Source organism: Perognathus longimembris, chromosome 1, assembly GCF_023159225.1.
Source record: "Perognathus longimembris pacificus isolate PPM17 chromosome 1, ASM2315922v1, whole genome shotgun sequence".
Lineage (NCBI taxonomy): Eukaryota > Metazoa > Chordata > Mammalia > Rodentia > Heteromyidae > Perognathus > Perognathus longimembris.
In genome coordinates, this window is record NC_063161.1 from 29,128,847 (window position 1) to 29,153,327 (window position 24,481).

The window sequence follows — 24,481 nt, forward strand, 5'->3', positions numbered from 1 at the left end:
TAAATAATATATGTTACTTATAAATATAATTTTGAAAGTGACAGAAACAAGTAAAAATAAGGAGTAAATCTAAGACCTTAGTAAATCATACCAGGGAAGAAGAAACAAACATCCCTAAACAAACAAATAAATAAATAAATAAAACCCAGCACATGCTTCTGAAAGTCACTTAGGACTTTGATGATACTGTAACAAAAATGAATTTTGCAGACATTACTGACTATATGTATTATGTATATAGCTACATACATATATGTGTGTATAAACAAACTATTTCAAAATTTGTTGGTTTGAGTTGTTTTTATCTTTCGGGTTACTTGTCCCTAAGCAACAGTATAACAGTTCCATTGTATTTGATATTAGAAGTGATCTCGAGACTATATAAGGTATACCAGAGTATGCACATAGGTTATATGCCAATACAATGTGCTTTTGAAGGACTTATGCATTAACAGATTTTAGCATCCTCTGGTTCTGAAATCTTTCTCCCACAGACAGTGAGGGAGGATTGTATCAGAACTCCAGCCAAAAAAAGGAAAACCAACAACCTTTAGATGCTTCATTACAAAATGTCTTTTAACTAATTTAGATCTCTCTCCTGTTGATTACCATACTTTCTTCCAATTTGTAAGAACACATCTTCCATATGTACATATAAATGCAAAGCCAAAAGAAAAAAAAGGTTTTCATGTACTGAACTTAACCAAGTTATTTTTCTACAACATAACCCTCTACTTTCCAAAGTAATAGAATCAAAGCAATTGTATTATGTTCACTAATATTCTAAAATGGAAAACATCTTACCTTAACCACATACTGTAACCAGAGTAGAAGACTAATTGATTTCTCCATCTGGAAAGTAAAATGTGTTCATTTCAAATAAATGTACAATTTTAGCTCCAAAACTAAAATATCAGTCATGCTTTATATTATGTATGTGTGTGCACATATCACTTCAATGTCTTTTTAATTTAGGCTGCTCATCCTACATTAATGCTCATTAAAAAGTTGAGTATGGGGCTGGGAATATGGCTCAGTGGCAGATTGCTTGCTTCACATACATTAAGCCCTGGGTTCAGTTCCTCAGCACCACATACATAGAAAAAGCCAGAAGTGGTGCTGTGACTCAAGTGGTAGAGTGCTAGCCTTGAGCAAAACGAGGCCAGGAACAGTACTCAGGCCCTGAGCTCAAGCCCCAAAACTGGAAAAAAAAAAAAAAAAAAGAAAGAAAAGAAAAAAATGAGTATCTGCTGCACGTTATTCACTATGAAAACTGAAAATCTCAGTATTTTCTAGCAAATGAGAAGAGAATATGCTTCTAAAAACTGCTGTAATTGAGTATAAAGAATGTGTTAAAAGTAAAATGAATTATCAGGCAATTACACACAGTGGTATTACATTGTGTGAAACTATTTAACCTCAATTTGTAGACACTTAGAACACCTACACATATATCTGCTTGGAAGTAATTCCTCATATGTTAAAACTAAACCATCGTTATGAAAAATATTTTACAACACTGTTCATAAAGGCTAAATTTAAATGGGGAAGCATTCAAGATTAGTTTTAACTCCACTTTGAAAAATGTGATCTAAAAAGCTTTTGCAGCATTCTTTAAGAGCACAGATAATCCAGACTTGCATGTCCCACTGCAAAAAAAAAAAAGAAAAAGTGAACCTCCCAGTGTTTCACACTTATGTGTCTAAAAGGGGAAAATTTCTCTCTGGTAAAAAAACGGGTTTTCAATGCATTCTAATCTCTATATGGCTAGTTTTCCCTACAAAATCCTCTTTAGTTCTTACTCAGCACGTGCTCACTTCAGATAAAATGCAACTCAGTAAAAAGGAAATATCCAATCGTGCAATCCACACAACCACAAGGCTTTAGCCTTGTTCATTTGAATGTAAGCAATTGAATGTAAGTATTCTATCCCAGAGGTTCTGGTACTAATTCTACTCCTCTCTCCAAATCAAACAGTAACGTCGAATTTCAAAAGCTTGATGTTACAAGTGGAAAGATTGCTCCCGCCTGCAAGTCCAAACCTCTGCTGGGATTCAATTCTGTGTCACGTTCGCACCCAAGGTGGAAAAAGTGCAGCTGTTCTGAGGTGCACGGTTTTAGAAAATCGTCCAACACAGTCAACTAGGAAGGAATTACGAAGGAAACCACCGCGTTTTTGTGAGACTGGTGGGGAAAAGGACAAAAGAACAGAAACCTGAGCCATGCACACCTGAGCATCCAGCAGGTGTCCCGCAGCCAGCCCTAATCCCACCCGGACCCAACCCGAAGATACAGAGATGGCCAGGCAAGCAGCAGTCATCCCAGGGCCCCCGGTCATGGCCCACCTTGCAGTCAGCTTTCTTCCCACCTCTTCCTTCTTCTTGCTCTGCTCTAAGCTCTTCCTGCACTGCTGCTCCCGTGGGCTTCATTCTGGTCAGCTATATCCTCTCTCTGGGTTGGTTAATTAAGTGAAAGGTCTCCATGGAAATGGAAAAGCAAAGAAAGGAAGAGGGGTGGGGGAGGCCTGAGTCGCTGAGGTGTGGAGGAGAATTGCTCTCCACATGGGAGAAGGGAGGAAAGGAAGGGCATTGAAGGAGAACTCAGTGGGAAACTGACAACTCCTGAAAAAGAAACTGAAATTGACTATAAATAACAAGATATTCTACTGGGGTTAAGTTCATGCTTTATGCTTTGACCACACAGCAGGTCGGGGGAAGCTCGCAGAGCAAGAGAAGCAGAGATTAATTCATTTGAATCCTGGTGGTACTTCACTCTTTCCTGCATGATCAAAAGTTTGTTATTGTTAGAGGGAAATATATATCTCAAGCTCTTTGATGGACATCTCATCAAGTGACACTCATATCTCCTTGCCCAATTATTACACTGACTGGATTATTCAGCAGCATCATTGAGATTTGAATTCAAATCTATCTAGTTCCAAAAGTTCCAAAATCTTATTCTCTTATCCATTAAAGTGATCTAGAATGTCCTTGCCAAGTCATTAAATAATTTCCTCTCCTTAATTTAGACTAGTGATTACTAGAACAAGAAGAAAATGAATATAATTGCAACTGAAAGTATGTAGATATTACTTCAGTATATAGTTGAATATTTTTGTAGCCTATGTATTAAGGCTAAGGCACCATCTCTATTTGCTGATTTCAACACACTGTTCCAACACTGAAGAATTCTCACACATTTTGTTGAATATTTTCCTCGTGGTATATTGAGCTTATTTCCCTAAGATCTTTTCACAAGTACGGACCTTTTTAAATAATGTGGGCATTTGAATCTCAGAATTGTACTGTTTAAAATTAAAGTGTGTTAAAAGGCTTCGAGTGCAAAAAAATACTATATGTTTTCTTTAAGTAGATAGCACTTCTGATGAAAATAGAGTAAAAAAAGTAAAGAAAAAGTAAAAACCTCTATTTCAACCATGAATGCCACAGAAACATAAAATGCGTGCTGTATCAGCCAAAGTTAAGCTGCCAAATATGGTCAATTTTGACAGTGACAGAGATAAATAACATCCCATTCAACATATTTAACTATTAGTAAAAAGAAACAATTATGAAGTTAGAACAATTTAAATTTGGAGTTTCTGTTTTAAATACAAACACTACTGTCTTTTAATATGATTTGCAATGCAATATCCTCTGCTTATTTTATATTTTTACACAGCATTACAATGCTTGCTGTTTGAATATTGCATTGTTCTAAATCATTAATCCTAGAGAATGAGTAGAATTTCTTGTGAATAGCTTATATATACAAGCTTACTCTTTTAGGTTAATTTTGGTCTTTTAATACTTTGCCAGAATTATCATCTTCCAAACAACTGCTTTAGAAAATAGAAGTAATTATAGAAGTAATTAATCTTAATTTTTACCACTCTCACAGTTCAGAAGTTAGTTATCGTTCAGTGCAGAATAAATGGGCAGAACTTGATTAATAGGTGCACACTAGTAGTATTTTTCAGGTTGTCAATCGTGTACTTTTGCAATTTCAGGAGTCTTTATCAGTGACATTTCAAATACTGAACCTTTGGTTCTCTAGTTGGTGTGAGGGTTTTTGGTTTTGGTTTTTTGGTGTTTTTGTTTGTTTGTTTTGGCCAGGGCAAATTTGTTTGTGTTCAGTTGCTTTGATAAATTTATCAGTCTTTTCATTTGGACTTCTATCTGTTGAGTTGGAATAACATCTACCTTAGGATTATAACAAATTTTTTCCCTGGGGGCTTGGAATATGGCCTAGTGGCAAGAGCGCTTGTCTCGTATACATGAAGCCCTGGGTTCGAATCCCCAGCACCACATATATAGAAAAAGCCAGAAGTGGAGCTGTGGCTCAAGTGGCAGAGTGCTAGCCTTGAGCAAAAAGAAGCCAGGGACAGTGCTCAGGCCCTGAGTCCAAGCCCCAGGACTGGCAAAAAAAAAAAAAATTTCTTCCCTGTTTCTTTTGGACCTTCTATCTTGTTAATTTCATATTAATTTATAGTTTTTCCTATTTATAAATTGAGTCGTTAAATCCAAATATTGGTCCAAGTGATTATCCAGTTGTTCTACACAATCTATTGGAAGTCTAATTGCACCTTTCTGCTAATTTGAGAACTATCTTTCCCTTATGCTACATTCCAATAAGTTTTGGGCTCTCCACCTGAAGACTCAAAAATGTAGGTTCATTAAGGGATGCTTTCTTCCTACGCCAAAGTGCACAGCAGGAATTCAAACCATATTTGTTATTTTGGTGAGTGTTTCTGGGTTCTAGGAAAATGTTTCTCTTTTTCCTCACAAATAGGTTTAAGGATTATTTCATACTTTATTTTCATAGCAAATTTTTCACAGACTGGGAATAAAAACAGGTGATAGACAATATACAATATTACATACTTCTAAACTACATAACTTTTTCTCCTTAGCAAAATGTCAATATTTTAAACAAAATAATTCAAGGCATATTTAACAATAATCAAAGATATTGAAATGTTTACACCTAAAGGAAACACTAAGATTAAACACAAAATGTATCAGTTTTCATATACAATAGACACTGGAACTTACAGGTACAATGTTTATTTTTTTCATACATTTCTTTGTAATCTCAAAGGTACAAATATTTAGCTGTATTTTTTATGTTTCTAGGACACATGATTTTAAAAGAAAACATTAATTTCTGAAAGAAAGTTACCTAGCTCAAGACTAAGCCAAGCTCATTGGGCTCCAAACAGTTGCTTTTTCAATGCAATTTTACCTTTTTCTTATTAATGATGGAATTCCTTTGGTACAATCGCTCTAAGGCATTCTGTATTTACTGAAGAAGAAATATATGTACTTATTCTAAGAAGAAAATAATTGGAATTTGAAAAGATATAAGGACACTTTGTTTTCAAATGTCATTAACCTACTTTGAATGTATAGCATCCTATTGTAAAATTATTTATAAATCCAGATGATTTTACTTCACTATTGACAAAGCAGCAGCATTATCAGCACAATGGCATTCAGCTTTGATAGTACACAAATAGTTGTTAAAAATCGTATGTCAATGAAACAGCAAGTAGCTAAATATTAAATAGTAATAACACATTTAATAGCAGTTTAATGACATAAAAGATAAAAGCTAAAGATGCTCCTCTATTTAGCAACTGATATCATATTTCCTTGCTTCTTACTGTTGAGATAATAGTGTATGTGTGTATGTGTGATTTTTCAAAAGCATATTGAACCTGATTTTTTAATTCAATCCAATGCAAACTTAAAGATTCTATGACAGTCATCTTATTCTAATACTCAAGATAAAAGAACATGGGAGTAGGAAAGAAAAAGCTAGAAATTAATCTGTTAATATAAATTCATCATAGTGTCACACAATGAATTTTTATAAGTCATGCAGCTTCTCTAGTTATATTACACCCGAAAAATAAGAAAAATTTGTAATAACATCTCTAATACTCATTTGAGTTTTAAATTATCTAAAACCCTATAGCTGTAAGTTCTGTCTCTCAATGTGAAACTCTTTGTGGCTATCATTTTAACTGTGACACTTGTCAGATAAAGTAGTAGAGACTGAAGGGTATCTTAATTTGTACAGCTCTGGAAGACTTTGCAAGACAGAATCAAAATACTAATGAGTGAAATTGAGAGGGATGTCTACAAAAATCCTTCAACCTGCTAAAGATATTCCAGGTTTGTGCGATGTTGCAATTATATACATAAAAGCTTTTCAACCAGACAAAATCAAAATTATTTGATTCCACTTAAGTTGTGTATCTGTACCAACTGTTAAATTTTCATATCCCAACAGTCTTAAAATGCCTTATTACTAAACAGTTGAAGTCTTCCAAATGCCTAAATAACAATGATAAAATTAACTCTACTTGACATTATAGCGTTGTAATTTGTTGACGAGAATGTTTCCCTTGGAGACTTTGGAATCCAAGAGTTTAGTTCCACTGGCATGTGCAGTCAATAGGTTCTTGAAGTGTGTACAGAATTTCGGTGCCATTTCCTGAGCAATGCAAAGGCACAGTCAAGTTTCGTATTCCATTTTCACGACAACACTTGCAGAATCGTAAGTGACTTTCCACATTGATATTATATATGGTAGCTGATGGGCATTTCCCATCACAAGAGGCAACATTAATCTGTAAGGAGAGATAATGAGGAAAAAAAGTGTTTTCAAAAAATGAAAGCATTTAGTGGTTATAATTTGATTCCACTAAGGAGTCAATGAAAGTGAGGCTTGACTCTTCAATCCTCACTTTTCCACATGTTAGAAATTTTTTAAAAAATACAATGTAACTCAAATAAACATCAAAGTCATAAAGCATGAAATGTGCAAGAATAACTAAGACAATATATGCCACTCTAATCACACTGTTGCCCTGTGTGTTATGTCTTGGTTTGTGCAGAGTACAGAATTAAATAGATTGTATTAAAGGGGACAAAGGCATAGCTAGGATTATGTTTCCTGAGTAAAATTGCATAGTTAAAAGAAAAACCATAGTAAAGCATTTTAGATTAAATTTCTAACTCTAATTGCAATTATCACTGAGAACAGTTGGTTATTTATGCTAAGAATAACTCATAATTTTTCACAGAGAGAATACTTTAATAATAGGATGCAGAAGCACTCTCAAAGTTAAGTATTATATGTTGGCATTTTGTTGGCATATCAGTTAGTCAGTGCTTTGTGTTCAAGACATATGTACTTCTGGAAGGATATGTGCTCTTTATATAACAAATGATACTTTTCCACTTACAGAGCTTTGGCTCACACAGTCTTGTCTCCTAATGATTGATTTAATAATCACCTTCTGGCATATTCTTTCTTCTCTCTTGCCTGATAAAATAAAAAAAGATATTTATCCATCCAAACACTCATGAAAATTTTTCTCAATTTAAACTATATTTAAATTTGAAAATTGATATATTTGTATGTAACACGTTCTAGTGTCAAAGATTCTTAAAATTCACTTTTACCTATTTTTGTGTAATCGTTATTTTGCCTTCTAAGTAAATTACTTTATATACTTAGTAGGTTCATGCTTACATACTTCCATTTTTATCTTATCTTAGAATAATTAGCATTTCAAATTTTAAAAATGTATTCCACACATGTAATAATGATAATATCAGCTTGTGTGGTATATATGTAGATATAAAAATAATTTGTTAAATAAACAGCTAAATATATAATAATATATAAATTATTGAATACACACATCAATTTTAAATATTTAGAGACACAGTACATCACCATAGTGCAAATTAATATGAAATAATACAAAAAACACTATTTAACAATAACATTAAGATTATAAATGGATCATTCTTGGTCTAATGGTCTTTTATGCTTGCAAATCTAATCCCAAAACCATAATATGCATCTGTGTGTGAGAGATGACTACTTGGTAGTATACCCCCAAAATATTAATAGTAGGTGACAGTAGATACAACTCCAGAGTCAAGATGCAAAACAACAGAATTCTTACTTTACTCTATTACTAACTTGCCTTTTTGTTTGTTTGTTTGTTTGCCAGTCCTGGAGCTTGGACTCAGGGCCGGAGTACCTTCCCTGGCTTCTATATGCGCAAGGCTAGCACTCTACCTCTTGAGCCATAGCACCATTTCCGGCTTTTTCTGTTCATGCGGTGCTAAGGAATCGAACCCAAGGTTTTATGCAGGCAATGCAAACACTCTACAACTAAGCTATATTCCCAGCCCTAGAATTGTAGAATTATATCAGTAGATATCAAATGAGCTTAATCAATAAACTCTCTTTTAGTTAATTCTTATATATGAAACCCCAACATGTAAAGGAAATGTAGGTTCAGCTATACTGATTGAACGAATTTTGGGTATGTGAGATTGTAAGAAATTAAACTCCTTGACAAGATTACTGACGCCTTCCAAATGTTGTATAAAAGACTTAAATTCTTGAATTAGTTATTATGCTCCACGGTATATAATTACATCCTATAATTATTTTAATACCTCTAATATCTATTCAATAGGATTGTACAACTCTAGATAACCACTCTGACATTTGTGAAATTCATCCTTCATAAAGTTCAGAAATGTAATTAGAGAAGAGCGGCAATTTGTATCTAAGGATCTAGTACTATGTCATTACTAACCTCAACTATGCTGTCCTTACTCACCCCCAAGCATCTGTAAATTATTTTTAAAACACAACTATGCCAATTTTCAAAAAAAAAAACTCCCATGTGATATTGATGAAAAAAAGCATACTTTTCAAAAAAGAAAAATGTAGTTGCATGAATATGCCTCTGCTCTATTTCAGTACTTATTATTTTAAATTACTACAAAATTAGACTTGAAATTCCAACACATATGAAATAAAGTACATGTAGATAAATTATCAAAACTACCATAGGAACTTTAACATACAAAATTAAAAATAGTTAATTAGGCTAGCACTTCCCCAAAGTAGAGAATCATAGACTTGTTCAAAATATTCTAGAAAGTTCTGTGTTCTCTGAATCCTTTTTAGAATATCAACCCCATTATTACAATAACCTACTTAGCTTTCATAGTTACACCTGTTCCAAGCAAATTAGATCGTAGAACCCTTGAAACTTTACAACTTATTAAAATCCTATGCACTACTTTCTAGGAAATGCCACAATAAAGAAATTCACAATAATGAAAACACAATTCATTTCATTTAAAAATATACTGTGTACACTACAAAAGAAAGAAACTGGATTATAAGGTTTTAATCACACAACATGTAAACATTTAAATTTATACTATATAACATGTATTTTTATATCACAGGACTTGAATCTTAAAAAGAAATATAATCAGCATGAGCAATTAAAAGTAATCTATCATTGCACAGAACAAGGCTCACTTACAGATCTTGCAACAGCCTTCATTATAAAGCTTTACAATCCCTTCATTCTAGGAAAGAAAAAGAGATTAAAGTAAAAAAAATATATATATATATATACAGTGTTCATTGATTTCCTCCTAGACTAGGAATCAAAAACTAATTCTCCCAATATTTATATGAAATATAGCAAAGCCTTTATAGGTAAATGATTGAAGTTTCACTATTTCTATTAAAAATTTTCCTAGGAAGTTACTCTTTTCTTAAATTGAATCACTTTTATTAAAAACATATAAACCCTCAAAGACCGAGGCTATTTTAAGAAATATCTTTAGATTCTACAAAATAGTTTTACTGAAACAAAGTAATAGCTATTTCAACTAGAGACCACTGTATTTTTTTCAACTCCCTCAGAACTATCTAATGTATTCTATTAGAGATGATGAAATTTAGGAATATAAATAAATGTTAAAATAGCACATTTTATTCATTCATATTTTGTTGTTCAAAAACTTAGGCTTTAAAAGTAAATTTAAAAATATATATTGATTAGCTTTTTTGTGTGTGCTGTACTCTGCCCATATTTCCAGTCTGGAATTTTTGCTGGTTAATTGATGGTAGAGTCCTGCAGACATTTCTGCCCAAGATGATTTTGAACCTTGATCCTCAGATCTCTGTTTCCTGAATTGCTAGGATTACAGGTGTGAGCTACCACCATGCCTCTCTTGACTTGCATTGGAATGCTTACAGTAATTGCCAATTCCAATTCAAATTTAAAAAAAAAAACATTCTATAAAGATTAGACTCTGAAACAATATGACTTCTAAGTTTCTTTCCAGAGTTTTAATTCTGTTATTTTAACATATAATTGGCTAGCTAACTATCACCACTTAAAAAAGTATGTCCTAAGGGGGTTGGGGGGGAACAAATTAGTGAGTATATACTATTTCTCTCACTGTTAATTAAGGATAATTATTTCCCATGTAATTAAAAGTACCACAAATCTTTTAAAAAATTATTACTGTTCCAATATATTCATTTTGCGAAATATAGAGGATTGGTAGAGCATAACTAAGTGATTAGCAATGATATACTAAGATCCCCAGTACCACACTCAGAAAAGCTAATGAAAATGTAACCAGGCCCCATGCATTCAAAAGGGGCCTGCATTCAAAAGATTCAAGATGTAGAACAGTACTAGAGAGTTTGTTTTGTGTATTCAAAGTCCTGATCAAAATGAAACAATCTAATAAATCTTGCTTTTTGTCTATTAAAAATTAATCAAAGTCAATTTAGTAGTTGATTAATCTCCATTAACGTGGGTGCCAGTGGCTCACATGAGTAATCCTAACTACTCCAGAGGCTGAGAGCTAAAGAATCGTGATTCTAGGCCATTCTGGGCAGAAAAGCTTACTAGATTCCATCTTCAACCAGGATAAAGCAAGACAGGAGGCATGGCTGTAGTGGAAGACTGCCACTTGAGCAAGCACAATGAGTAAGCACAAGTCTACAAATTCAATCCTCCATCTCATCCCTCAGAAATAATAAAATAAATGTTTAATTCTACAGTAGTTTAAGATTTACACATAAAATCCTAGAAATGTCAGAATTCTCACTCAGAGAAAGTCATATTTGGAAAGCCAGGGACAGCTCAGGATATCAAACTAAGGGAATAATAACAGCTTTTATTTACGCAAGAATGTAAGACATTTACCATACTTAAAAAAAGCCACAATATAAGTACAGAAATGATTGGGAAACAAATTAACGTGTATTTTCTAAATTACAGTGAATATGACATTTTCTTTGACATAGGGAAGTACAAACCATTTTACATTCAGTCTCATTAAAAGGGGGGCAGACCATACTATAGTTTTGTATCATTGCTCCTTCATCTGTTTTCACACACTCATAGGTGGTGCAATTGTAGTTCCACATGCTCCCCTCCTGAAAGTAAAACACAATGTGATTTACTTGTGTGTATTTGTGTGTGTGTGTGTGTGTGTGTGTGTGTGTGTGTGTGTTAGTACTAGGGATTGAACTCAGAGCCTGTGCATTGTCCTTAAGCTGCTCTTACTCAAGGTTAGCACCTGAGATACAATCCCTCTTCCATCCTTTTGGTGATTAATTGGAAAGAAGAGTCTCATAGACTTTCCTGCCTGGGATGACATCAAACTGTCATCCTCAGGTCTCTTTCTTTTTATTTCAAAGTCTGCTACAATTTTTTTTACCTAGAATATTTCCTATCCTACTTAATTTAATCAAAATTAACATCTGAGAACTTCTTGTGATGATAGTGTTCCATTTTAAATTGGTCCCAAATTTATCTAAAATGAGTGAAAATACACATATTACTACATGTATTTGTAGGCTTGGTTTCATAATGGAACTGAGACACAGATATGAAATTAAGCAACAAGGTAGAGAGAAGCAAACAAATATATATTTCCACTATAAAAGTAATTATCTAATTTGGCTAAATGCAAAGGCTTATTCTAATATTTGCTCAGTAATTATAAAACAACAAATCAAATAACTTATATGCTTCCTTTTTGGAGATTGTTTTTCTTCATTCTATTCCCTTACCACCAAAACTTCTAAAATGTATATCACCTTGACAATAATTTTTTAAGTATTTGTATCATAGTTTTTAATTGTCTTGTGGTTCTAATATTGTTTAACTTATGCTTAATTTAAAAACTAGTTCCTTTAACAAATGCTTACATGTAACAACTGTTTTTAATTTTATAAATAAAGTCATCTTAAGTAGCTATTGCAAAATTTGTGTGTTTAACTGAGCTGCTAATATACATTTTTATTTTACAGTCTACATTTTAAAATCTAAATCCACCATAAGCGTTCCTTAGGGATGGCTTCTCATGACTCATACCTAAAATCCTAGATACTCTGGAGGCTGAGATCTGAAGATCACTGTTCAAAGCCAAATCAGACAGGAAAGTTATGGCATTAACTAGCAAAAAGCCAGAAGTGGACCTATGGCTCAAGTGATAGAGCACTTGCCTTGAGCAAAAAAGCTCAAGGAAAATATCCAATGCCCTGAGCTTAAGCTCTGGCACAAGAATTAGATAGATGGATATAAAATTGTGATGACCCTAATTATTTCTTTTCTCTAGTATGTATCTCAATTTATGAGTTGATTCAAGTCTTCCACAAACCTCAACAGAAAATATGATCAGGTGTAAAAGAAAAGAACATATTCAGATTCAGGAAATAGAGTGATATCTAATTTATCTGAAATAATTGGCATTTCCATATCAATATTATGTTTCTTTTTGCTTATAATGTTTAGGAATCTACATTGTGAGGACCCAAGTTAAAATTCATTTTAAAAAAGAATATGATAACAAGGAGACATGACAAAGAAAACAGGACCCAAGATATCAATTCACAAGGAGACCAAAAAAGGTCAATCTTGGGAGAAAGGCACCAAAAAGTAAAACAAAAACACTAATTCAAAAATTAATATCCAGACTGAAAAGAACTCCAAAGATATGGAAGCAAAGGACTTCTTCTTATTAGTCTGAGAGTATTTAGAGGACCTTATACTCTTTACCTCACATATGGTGTATGCCAGTGCACATCTGAAGGGAGCGGGGAGAAGGAGACAGAATGAGTGGAAAATGGGGGGGCGAGTAGGAATATAGTAGAAGGGGCCCAACAGCTGCAATTAACACTGATGAGAACAAACTAAGCAACTCAAGGGCAGCAGGGAAGAGGGAAAAAGTGAGAGAAAAAAAGAAGGAATAGATTACACTAAGCAAAAGGAAAGAAATGTATCGCCCAATCTGGAAGGAATTGTTTATTGTTAATTATCATAGAGGTCATAAGCATTGTGGACTAGAATGACAATGTCTATCAAGGGGAAGACTTTTAAAAAATGATGAAAGCAAGCAGGATGGGTTGGGGGAAGGGAAGGAAGGAGAAAAGTGAGTAAGGGAGTAACAAGTATGACAAGAAATGTATATGTTTTCACTGCCTTAAGTACTTAAATGTAACCCCTCTGTACATCATCTTTTAAAAAAAAAGCAATATAAGCATGTTTTCCCAACAGAAACAGCAAATTTGTTTGTGTTCTGTAAGTGTATGGTGTTTGAATGAGGCATAGAAGGGTGACATATTTTCCACCTTCAAAATGTACTATAGAGCTAGCCCTTCAAGGAACATATTTTTAGGAAATAAAGAATTCATACCTTGTATATAACTGATGTCCCATTTTCCATGTAAAATTTGCAAGAAACATTTCTGCAGGCTCCACAGCAATCATAATCACTTGGGGAGGGAATATATATCTGGTTCTGCACATAAAGGCAGCGCATTGAATTAGCCATATAACAAGAGCTGTTTTAATGAGTTAGCTCTGAAGATGTATCCCAGTGTAACAACCTACTCTCACTGAACAGCTAAAGCATTTCTAAGGTTCATTCTGAGGAGCTTCAAATAAGAATTGACATTGTATAGCCATACTAGAAGGGACGAAAGCATTAACCTTTATTAACCTCTAACAACAAAGATTTATCAAGCAAATGTACCAACCTTAAGTCAAGCAAGCCACCAAGCTGGAGACAATATCCTGAAGCTCAAGATCAGACAGCAAAGTGGAAATGCACGTTAAATAAATGTCTTAAAAATAATAGACTGCTGAAGAACCATTCACCTTTATACTTTAAACGTATGGTGTATTCACTAGTTGAAAGTCTATAGCTGCCAACTTTAGATTTATTTACCCTGACTGGAACAAGTTATAAGAATACTTACAACATCACACTCTTTTGAACAGTTCACCATTGTGGTATTCAATGTGTAAAAGCCTGTCTGGTTGTCTTTTTCTTCCAGACACTCTATTGTATAACAAAAGTCCCCTTCCAAATACTTTATCATAGATTGCCCAGGGTTCAATACTGATACTTGCTGAAATACACACACATCATCTTTTTCTGCAAAACAGGAAACAATAGTCAACAAGAAAACACAATGCTGAGTTTTATATTAATCAATGAAACTTATAAATTTATAACAATTTTATCATTATAATGTGCCAACTTTTCAAAATCAAATAAGACCTTTACCTTTAGACATGGTTAATACCCAAGAATTTTCTTAACAATGAAAATAATTTGTCTCAACATATAATAAAAATCAGATCTGTAAAAAACTTAGTTGTTTTACACAGGTGCCAGTGGCTCACACCTGTAATCCTAGCTATGTGGGAGACTGAGATCTGGGTAGGAAAGATTATAAGACTCTTGTCTTCAATTAACCAGCAAAGAGCCAGAGGTGCAGCTATGGTTGAGTCCCAATACTGGTACAAAAATATTAACTTCCTGTGAAATCTATATTTTATAGCAGCTTCCAGAAATATGATATTTCCGGATGAGGAAAGTACATGCTGCCTATTCTTCTGGGCAAATAAAATGACCCCTGCTGGGGGTGAGGGGAATGTGGAAAGAGGCAAAGTCTAAAGTCTAACAAAATTTTAGTAGGCCTCTTTGTGATATAACATTGCATGATTTTTAATAATCATTTAGAGAAGTGATTCCAGTTTCAGTGTTACAAAATAAAGTTACATAAATTAGCTTTCATGAGGGACAATTGATTTAGTGTACCACTCTGTCCTCTAAAGGAGAAGTATTAGAGGATTAAAATATTGGGATAGACTGGGGGGGTGATACATTCATGGCTGAAATTCTCCTTCCTCTGTAGTACTGGACTTTGACCTTTGCTCATGAAAAAAGACAAAGATTTAAGCCACTAAATAGAAGTTGTACTTGGGTACCAAAATCAGTTACAGTGATATCAGTTACAGTGATATCAAGGGTGAAATCATGAGAAAGACAGAAGAAAAAGGCATACTTTCACATGGTATGTTGAAAATAACAACAATGATAAACCCCTTGTTTCCACAACTTGGAGTTCATTTCACTTAGCATTGTCTTATGTGTTCATATGGGCATAGCTATTAGCTATTGTGATCTTCTGCTAGGATTATCCTAGACATGTACTAATTATTCACAATGAGGGAAACCATAGAGTCCATGTTTCTTTGGGTCTGGCTCACTTCACTTAGTATGATTTTTTCCAAGTCCTTCCATTTCCTTATGAATGTCATTCTTTCTGATAGAGGCATAGAATTCCAGTGTGTATGTGAAATTTCATGAAATCTCTAGGAAAAATTTACTTTTCTGTCTTATTTTCAAATATCTTATCATTTTATGCAAATTTTGGTGTTTGGATTAATATGTATAACAATTTGTCACAAAAATTCATTTTGTATTTGTCAGTAGCAAACAACCGGTATCAATAATATTCACCACTTAAAAGTTTGAAAAAAATAGTTACCACAGATATACTGTATACATCCACAGTCACTCTGAAAGTTATGGTCTACTGTGGCAAACTCTCCCTATTAGAAAGAAATCATTATTGCATGACTTATCAGATAGCTTAAGACAATTTAAAAAGGTACATTATAATATCAAGCAAGTTCCCTACCACACATCTAGAAATACATGAACAAGCTTGGGTTAACTATTTACTAAGTTTATATGACAGAGGAAAAGTCACAATAAAAATGTGACCACAAGTCAGCTAACTCTTTAAAATTTAATTTCCTTACTTGTTAAATTTGAGATGAACTGGCTGGGCTGGTTCAAGCCTATAATCCCAATACTATGGAGTTCAAGTCAGAAAGATTGTGAGTACAAGGCCTGTCTGTACTACATAGCAAGATGAAAGAGGTTAAAGGAGAAAGGTGGGGAGAGAGGGAAAGGAGGAGGAAGAAGAGGAGATTAAAAAAGGTGAAGAGGGAGGGAAAGAGGAGAGGAAGTGAGAGAACAATTGACAATTAATAAAATAAAACTGCCCTCACTCCTGGAAACTTAGCTGATTATATATGTTCTTGATCTGTTGCCTAGAAGTGGTCCAGAGCCTTGAGGTCTGCAAGGCCAGTATGGCAGGAGCAGAGTTGTCTAAACAGTAGAAAATAGCACAGGTAGAGGACAGAGGAATGGGACTGCATTTTTTCAGTCCTGGCTCAGCTACCTAACTAATCTTCATGATACCACCTTCATTCATAAAATATTTTGGTACCATTGCTTGCTACTTAAGATTGTTGAGATAAAGTACTATAAGCGAATAAGCTTAGCTATAGCTTGGTGCTGCTGGATCACATCTGTAATCCAAGCTACTTGGGAAACTGAGGTCTGAGGATTGAGATCTGAAGCCTCTTGGCCATTTAAGAAGCTTATTTTGACAAGTGCCTAACCATACAATGGAATAATATTCCATTATGAAAAGTAATGAGGTAATGATAGATTCTATAACATGGGTATAGCTTGAAAACCTTATTTGAAGAAAAGGATCTGTACACAAAAGACTATATATGGTATAATTCTACTTATAAACATCAGAGTCTGTAAATCTACACAGACAAAAAGTATTCTAAGGCACTGATTTCCAAGGGTAAGAGAATTTTCAGGAAAAGTGTTGTAGTGATTAAATCATTCTAAAATTGAATGAGCAACCATCAGTTTTCTCAGTTGTGCAAATATGCTAAGAAATATAGACTTGTATACTTCAAAGGATTAATTCTATGGTGTGTAACTTATATTTCAATAAAGTTGTTACTTAAAAGAAAAACACCACAAAGGCCTAACGTACAGATTGAAAAGCATTTGTTGTCTATATGGTTAAATTAATGTGATATTATAAAAATATCACCTGAAGCACAGAAGCAAATATCATATTTACTCAGATATTGGTAACTGAAATGCCTCAAAATTGCTTCCAGGTCTCAGTGAGACTGTCCACAATTTAAATCCCAGACAGGCTCCTCTGTCTATCTGAGTGTTGTGCATAGATCCAGTACTGCCAAAGACCAAACTCTCTGCCCTCCTGAATTTAATCCCCCTCCTTTTTGTTTTCATCAATTCATCTGAGTTCATCTTGAACTCAGAGCCTGGGTGCCCTACCTCCACTCTTTTGCTCAAGGCTAGTGTTCTACCACTTTGAGGAACAGCTCCACTGCTGGTTTTCTTCTGGCTAACTGGAGATAAGAATCTCACAGACTTTCCTGCTGCAGCTGGCTTTCAACCACAATCCCCAGATCTCAGCCTCCTGAGTAGCTCAGATTACAGGCATGAGCCTCCAGCGTCCGGGTTAATCCCTCCTCTTACAAACATACTTCACTCTACCGAAGGTCCTTACTCATAAAAGGCTTTCCCAATCTCTGCTAAGACTGAGATGGGATATCCTATTGTCTAACTTTTACTGACCATATTTTCCTTCATTGCATAATGTCATCACCATTCACATAATTCACAAGACCCTCTTCATCTCCTATCATTTTAAGTCTGTATGGAACTCTTCAGGATAAGACTTCAAGCCTCTGTGCCAATGTGCCATACTATCTTAAGTATGTAATTTATTAATTTCTTATTGTTAAGGATAATTTTTAATTGCAGATGAAAAAGTGAGACAGCGCTAGAAAGGAAAGGACAGAAACAAACCAGCAGTCACACAGTGAATTTCACTATTGCTTCAAGCTGTGTGTTGACTACATTTTATAAGGAAAATGAAACGGAACACACACACACACACACACACACACACACACACACACACACAGCAGTAACTCTTCATTAACATCCTAAAGATCTGAATCTCAATTCTCTCAGAACTCAGCTTTCTTATTTGTATAATAAACTAAAAATATTCAGCTTTTGAAGATTCAGTGCCATAATATTCTAAACATGGTAATTAAACTATATGGATTTTAAAATATATGGTATTACAATTCAACTCTTGTGTATATGCATATATAGTATATAGTTTGGTATATTCACAAAATAAAATGAGAAGATTTTTATGAAAAATATTTGTAAACTTTAAGCATGCTATGTAAATCAGAGGTGATGACTCTTATCCTTAGAACAAAGGTGGAATTAATGGTTTTTAAAACAAAGCCATGGCATAGTAAGGGAGGCTTCATTATTGCAAGAAGTGCCTTAATTTTCCCCAGAATAGTTCCAGGACCTGTATACACTCTCTGAGAATACACAATGAGAAGGAAGAGAAAAGGAAAATTAAAACCTCTTTATGAGAAAAACAAAACAACATGCCCTCTCTGATAAATAGTAAAGTGAACATTTTCAAGCCGTAGAGGTATATCAGAAAACGAAATTAAAGAAAACAAAGATATTTAAATCATTGTGTGATATCTGCTTATACATAGCATCATTTATTCTAGTTCTTTGGAATGTCTAAAGTATACATTTTCATAGATAATTCTGAATGAGCTACAAGTAGTCACGTTTGTTGCCTCCCTTCCTTTATAAAATGTGCATTATTAGAATACTTTAAGAAATCACTTGGGATTCTTTTCAATATTAAAACAATGCATCATTTTAGTAGCAGTGACCTTTCATGCATATAAGATTAGATTGATTCGCCTGTTAAAAGCAACAATGTATTGCACTTTTCTGTCTGAAGTAAAACACAAAAGGTTCACTTGCCTGTAATACAGGAGTACATTATTTTACTCCACCTAATTAGAATTAATAAAGATAATTCTACTAACTCCAAAGAATAAAAAAGATAAAGGAAGATAAACTGATTTGGACAGTATGACAAGTAAATCAAACTGTATTCTTACCACTTCACAGGTTGGCATAATGAGGTTTTCACAGTTACATTCTAAAAGACAAAATTAACATATTTACATGGATCAAAATACATTATCATAACAAAACATTTAAATATGAAATTACTTACCACAATGCCATATTGGACAACACTGGCCAGATACATTTTCCTTCACAAGATTCATATCTTCTGCACATTGAAGTAATGGTGTAGGACAAAGGTTTGGCTCACACACTGAAAAGACAAATTTCATGCATTTGCCAGTCTGCCACTTAGATTGCTCCATTACTGATGCAAACCATAGCCTCATACCTCCTAGGTCTTATTTCTTTAACTTCCCAATAGCCATGAATAGATGAGGACAGAACAAATAATTGTCAAGCAGGTCTAATTATAGTAGTTAAGCGAAGATCACTTGGCAGGCAAAAAGCCACAAAAATAAGTTTGGTATAATACTGCAACTAAGATGAGCTGGGCTTCTGAAGTTCTAAATTTTGAGGGATACTCTTGAACATATTTAAATATGGTAAATTGTTAAGCTATGCTTACCGCAGTAGTACTGAGGACAACAGAAATGAGTAGTATTATGATGCACTGTGAGAAATTCCCCATCAGTACACTGTGGAACAGGTTCAGTGCATAACTCACACACTAAAGGAGAAACACAAAGCCACAAGTCACAGCTGAACTTCAAACTCCCACACTCAAACCAAATCAAAATCAAACAATACGTTTACTAAAAATAGGGAATAAAAAAATTAAAGCACAGCTCCTTATCTAATCATAAAACAATAATATGGCTCTATGCTTTCTAAGTATAATGATATGTTTCTCTTACCAGAAATATAAGGTATTTCAAATTTTGAAGTAAATTCAACTTTCTAAGATCAAGATATCATTGACTGATTTGTTGAATATGTCCTAAATCCTTTTCCTTAATCACTTGAATTTATGGTCGAACAACACAGTAGGAACTTGTTCTTTTGAGCAGATATTTTCCTTCCCAACTCTCATAACTCCCTGAAAGTACTGAAGAATTGTCCTGCCCTAGCCACAGGGGTCCTGCAGTGATTGACAATAAAGGTTTCATCCTCATGGGCCACTGTGTGAGAACAATCCATATTAAGCTAAGAACCTCTTTTGATGAAATTGGAATCCTACGTAGAGGAAAGTTGGGATAAGAAATAGATGGAGTTGCCTGCACCCCTAGGAACCCTTCCTGAGAAAAAATGGCTTCTTTTCTTCCCAGAGATTGGTGTTCTGCTTCATCTTAAGACAATGTACTTCCCAAAATCCTTCTAAGAGTTACTTTTACTTCATCTAGACAAAGTCAATCAGCTTTTGCCACTTGCAGTCAAAACTCCCTAACCAATTAAAAAATGTATTGTTTTTATATACATCTGAAATCTACTTTAGTCACCAATCTTTGATACATTAATTCAATATGAATTGGAGAAGAGAGAATGCCTTATTTTTCAATATCCAGTATTTCAAAATATGTAACACTAGTTACTTCTCAATGTTCTTTGTTTATATCACTCTCTTTTGCTGTCAATATAGCTTAAGAATGATATGTAGAAGAGGAAGGATTTTAATGAGGTCCTGTAATGTCTAAGCAGTGCTCACTATTCTGGTTGGCTATTCAAGGAAAGCCAATCTACATTTTTCTCCTGATAAAGCTAGTAGTCTGAGTAGGTATGTTGACTCATGCCTGTAATTCCAGCTACTCTGAAGGCAGAGATCAAAAGAGGATCATAGTTCAAGGCCAGCCTTCACACAATGTTAGTGAGGCACCATTTCAACAAGTAAGATGGAAATAGTGGAAAGGACTTATGATCCCAGGAGTATATGAGGTAAAGCATGATCTAAGGCCAACTCCTTGTGAAAATGAGAGTCCATGTAAAAAAAATAACTAAAGCAAAAAAAAAAAAAAGATGGAGGTGTAACTTAAGTGATAGAGGCCCTGTTAGCAAGCAAAAGGCCCTGAGTTTAAGCCCCACTACCTCCAAAAATGTTAGATACCTTCCTTATTAAAGAAAATCATTTGATTTTATTTGGTCATTTTGGAATTATATATACAGTTTTCTTGATGGGGAAAATATTGACTATAATAATGGTCAAAACTTTAAAAATGATGTGCTTGCTTTCGTAGAATTCTTAGTCTAGTTTCTGTGAGTATAACATCATAATATTTTTTACCATAAGTCCCAAGACATTCACAACAAATAAGAGACTTTCCTTACATGCTTTCTCTTCTTCCTAGAAATTATCTCTAGAGGACTCACCACAGAAAGGGTAAAAGCAGCAAGGTTCTCCCTGTTGAACTTGAAGTATAAACTGGTCTTCATGGCACTCTGGTGTTGAAATGCTGGGACATTTGACTGGGTCACATTCTGCAGAAACATAAATACATTTGTAAATTTGTAGAGTGAAAAAAATCAGCCAGGCACCAGTTGCTCATGCCTGTAATCCTAGTGACTCAGGAGGCTGAGATCTGAGAATCAAAGTTCAAAGACAGCTGGGGCAGGAAAATCCTGTTAAGACTCTTGTAAATTAACTACTAAAAAGCAAGAAGTGCAGCTGTGGCTCAAGTGGTAGAGCATGAGCCTTGAGTAACAAGAGCTCAAGGACGGCAGCTAGGCCCTGAATTCAATTGGCAAAAAAATGTAAATAAATAGTACTGTTTACTTTTCTTTGCATTTATCATTGTTTTGGACCCTAATAGAAATATATAGAAAGGCAACTCTATAATCTACTATAATAATCCATTTCCTTCGACATACAGAAAGAGTTCAGTCCCCTGTATTCAGTGAACAATGAGCTATCAATGTTTTCCTAATTGAGTACCTTACCACATTTGTACTGTGGGCAGCAGGAAAGATGGCTAAAACCAACACTCAGTTTCTGACTGGCCATACATTCTGGGATGGTGGTTTCACATAAAGTCATGTCACAACCTAGAAATAAAGCAGCATAACAATAAAATATTAGTGAACATAATTTAAACTTGTGCTGTCAACTCAGAGCAGGGAAATGGCTTCCACCAACCATATTTTAACCAGCTATCAAACCCAATCTGCCCTCTATCTGGGACATATGTGAGAAACCATCACTTAATGCCATCTAGTATAATCTTTTGCCTGGTCACTCTGAGTCAAAGATTTCCAGATATCCTTCTATTCTCACATATTATTGAGTATTTTTAATTGCAAGTTTTTCATGTCTATTTGCATAACTTGCCTTGAGAGAGAATGACATTTATGGAAGTTCTGCACTGTTTATCCTTGCATGGTTTTTAATATACAAAAGCAGTCTTGGACAAAGAAAATCAGCCTATGTCATGGCATTCACTGAAGATAAGGCTCAGCCTGTACACCTGTGTAAACCTACCGCAAACTTTTTTAGAACAACAGGTCAGCTTATCAACGATGCCCATGAGAACCTCAGCTTCTCGTTCACAAGTGGGAGTGGGCTCCTCCTGACAGTCAGGCTCCACAGGAACAATGCTTCCATTCTCCAAACACTTGTAGAGAGCGCATTCATCAATGCCCCCATTCCAAATCTCCCCAGCACTTCGGGGTTGATCTTGCCTATCTGTGCATACTTTAAAAGATCAACACATTTATATAACTCATAACCTGGGCCCTAAACCAAATCAAACTGTGATGTTTTGATTTAACACTATGGTGTGATCCAGCCACAGATGACCTGTCACTAATTATCCTTTCTTAGATTCCTCTTTTGCTGCTACAGGGTACTTTAAGAAAAAGCCTTGGGGCTGGGGAAATGGCCTAGTGGCAAGAGAGCTTGCCTCGTATACATGAGGCCCTGGGTTCGATTCCCCAGCACCACATATACAGAAAACGGCCCGAAGTGGCGCTGTGACTCAAGAGGCAGAGTGCTAGCCTTGAGCAAAAAAAGGAAGCCAGGGACAGTGCTCAGGCCCTGAGTCCAAGGCCCAGGACTGGCCAAAAAAAAAAAAAAAAAAAAAAGAAAAAGCCTTAATAGCTCACCAAAATATTGTTCAACATATACATATTGTACAACTGACTATCGATACCTACTTTTCATTTATTATGTGTTTCTTAAATTATTTCATTGGTGGTACTGGGGTTTGAACTCAGAGCCTTCTTAATAGACAGGCTCTCTACCACTTGAACCATGCTCCTGGCCCTGTTTGCTTCATATTACTTTTATACAGGGTCTCAATTTTTAATCAGGCTGGTCTCCTGGATAGTTGGAATTACAGATATGGACTACCATGTGTCAAGATTATTTGCTGTCCTGGAGTCTCACTAAATATTTGCCTGGGCTGGCTTCAAACTATGATTTCACCAAATTGTGCCTTCCAAATTCCTGGGATTACCAGGTATGATCCAACATGCCCAGTCATCAATACTTTCTTTGTTGGCAATCACAAACTTGTGTCAGAAACTATCTATGAACTTTGCTTTTACATGTCCTTCCCTTTCTTTATTAAAACATTTTCTTTTCTTCTGACCATATTGATCCTTAATGCCTCGGTAAGTAGTATTTTGTAATTTTAATAATTTTAGGTTCTTATTGGCCACACTAATAAGAAATATGACTGTCAAAAATAAATAGTTTGAAAATTAAAGTAAAAAATGCTCTACTATCTGTCATGTCTCGAGTACTTATTTTCTCAAGGTTCTAAGACAAAATACTCTGTACCTTTTTAGATAGTCCTAAACTAAGTACTGTTAATTTCTCCATTCTACACATGTGTAGCCTCAGGCTTGTAGAGGTAAAAGTAAAATTAGCTGGAATTAGAATCCATTCCAGAGCCTACATTTCATTTCTTAACTTGCCCTGCTCTTTTCTAGGAAATTAATACATAAGCAAATATCAAGACACATCATCAACAAAGTTCCTAATCAGTTAACTACATTGGAATCATATTAAAAGCACATGGCAAACTCGTTTCTTTCAAATACTAAGTTATCTACAGTTCATTTTTTTCTCAGAATGTCTTTCCAACACCAAAACTATTTGTAGGTATTTGTTCACTAGATCCCTAGGGAATCATGTTGTACTTTGCTTCTTACCACACTCTCTCTCTAGAATGCACTGAGTTTTATCTGGGCGGTGAAGAATGGTCCCGTTTTTGCACACACAGTCTTCTCTTAAATCCAAACATGATGAGTAGCTATAGAACCACTTATTGAGACATGTTCTTGCTTCACAAGGCCACACACAAGGTTGATATTCCTTCCCCTCTGGGCAACTCAAAGCTGTGAGCAAGAGAAGACAGAGTTCACTAATATAAGAATGACTTGCTTGAATTCTAATGAGTTCAGCTTTCTTTCAGTGAATGAATTCTCACATGTAAATCTCTTCCAACTCCATTACATTTACTACGTAACCATAAATCAGAAACAAAACCCACAATGGGTACTTTTGAGTTTCTTCCAGGTGTTCAAATCTTAGTTGATTTAACAGTATTTATTTG

The 24,481-nt window shown here is 34.6% G+C and overlaps 2 protein-coding genes across 3 annotated transcripts in view; both read right to left on the minus strand.

Moving 5' to 3' along the window:
- Window positions 1-2,596, minus strand: part of Ptprq (protein tyrosine phosphatase receptor type Q) — a 203,626-nt gene extending 201,030 nt beyond the window's left edge. The window contains exons 1-2 of the mRNA XM_048358989.1: window positions 2,346-2,596; window positions 805-852 (exon numbers count right to left, since the gene is read on the minus strand). Coding sequence (XP_048214946.1) covers window positions 805-852; window positions 2,346-2,429 — 132 coding nt within the window. The 5' untranslated portion in view covers window positions 2,430-2,596. The remainder of the gene's footprint in view (window positions 1-804; window positions 853-2,345) is intronic.
- Window positions 2,597-6,436: 3,840 nt separating this feature from the next.
- The window catches only part of Otogl (otogelin like), a 123,791-nt gene continuing 105,746 nt past the window's right edge, over window positions 6,437-24,481 (minus strand). For both annotated transcript variants that reach the window (XM_048359009.1, XM_048359001.1), the window contains 14 exons: window positions 24,078-24,263; window positions 22,402-22,614; window positions 21,864-21,968; window positions 21,297-21,404; window positions 19,561-19,662; window positions 19,141-19,245; window positions 19,022-19,062; window positions 15,709-15,772; window positions 14,128-14,306; window positions 13,563-13,667; window positions 11,179-11,298; window positions 9,377-9,422; window positions 7,256-7,335; window positions 6,437-6,637 (listed from right to left, as the gene is read on the minus strand). In XM_048359009.1, coding sequence (XP_048214966.1) covers window positions 6,437-6,637; window positions 7,256-7,335; window positions 9,377-9,422; window positions 11,179-11,298; window positions 13,563-13,667; window positions 14,128-14,306; window positions 15,709-15,772; window positions 19,022-19,062; window positions 19,141-19,245; window positions 19,561-19,662; window positions 21,297-21,404; window positions 21,864-21,968; window positions 22,402-22,614; window positions 24,078-24,263 — 1,655 coding nt within the window. The remainder of the gene's footprint in view (window positions 6,638-7,255; window positions 7,336-9,376; window positions 9,423-11,178; window positions 11,299-13,562; window positions 13,668-14,127; window positions 14,307-15,708; window positions 15,773-19,021; window positions 19,063-19,140; window positions 19,246-19,560; window positions 19,663-21,296; window positions 21,405-21,863; window positions 21,969-22,401; window positions 22,615-24,077; window positions 24,264-24,481) is intronic.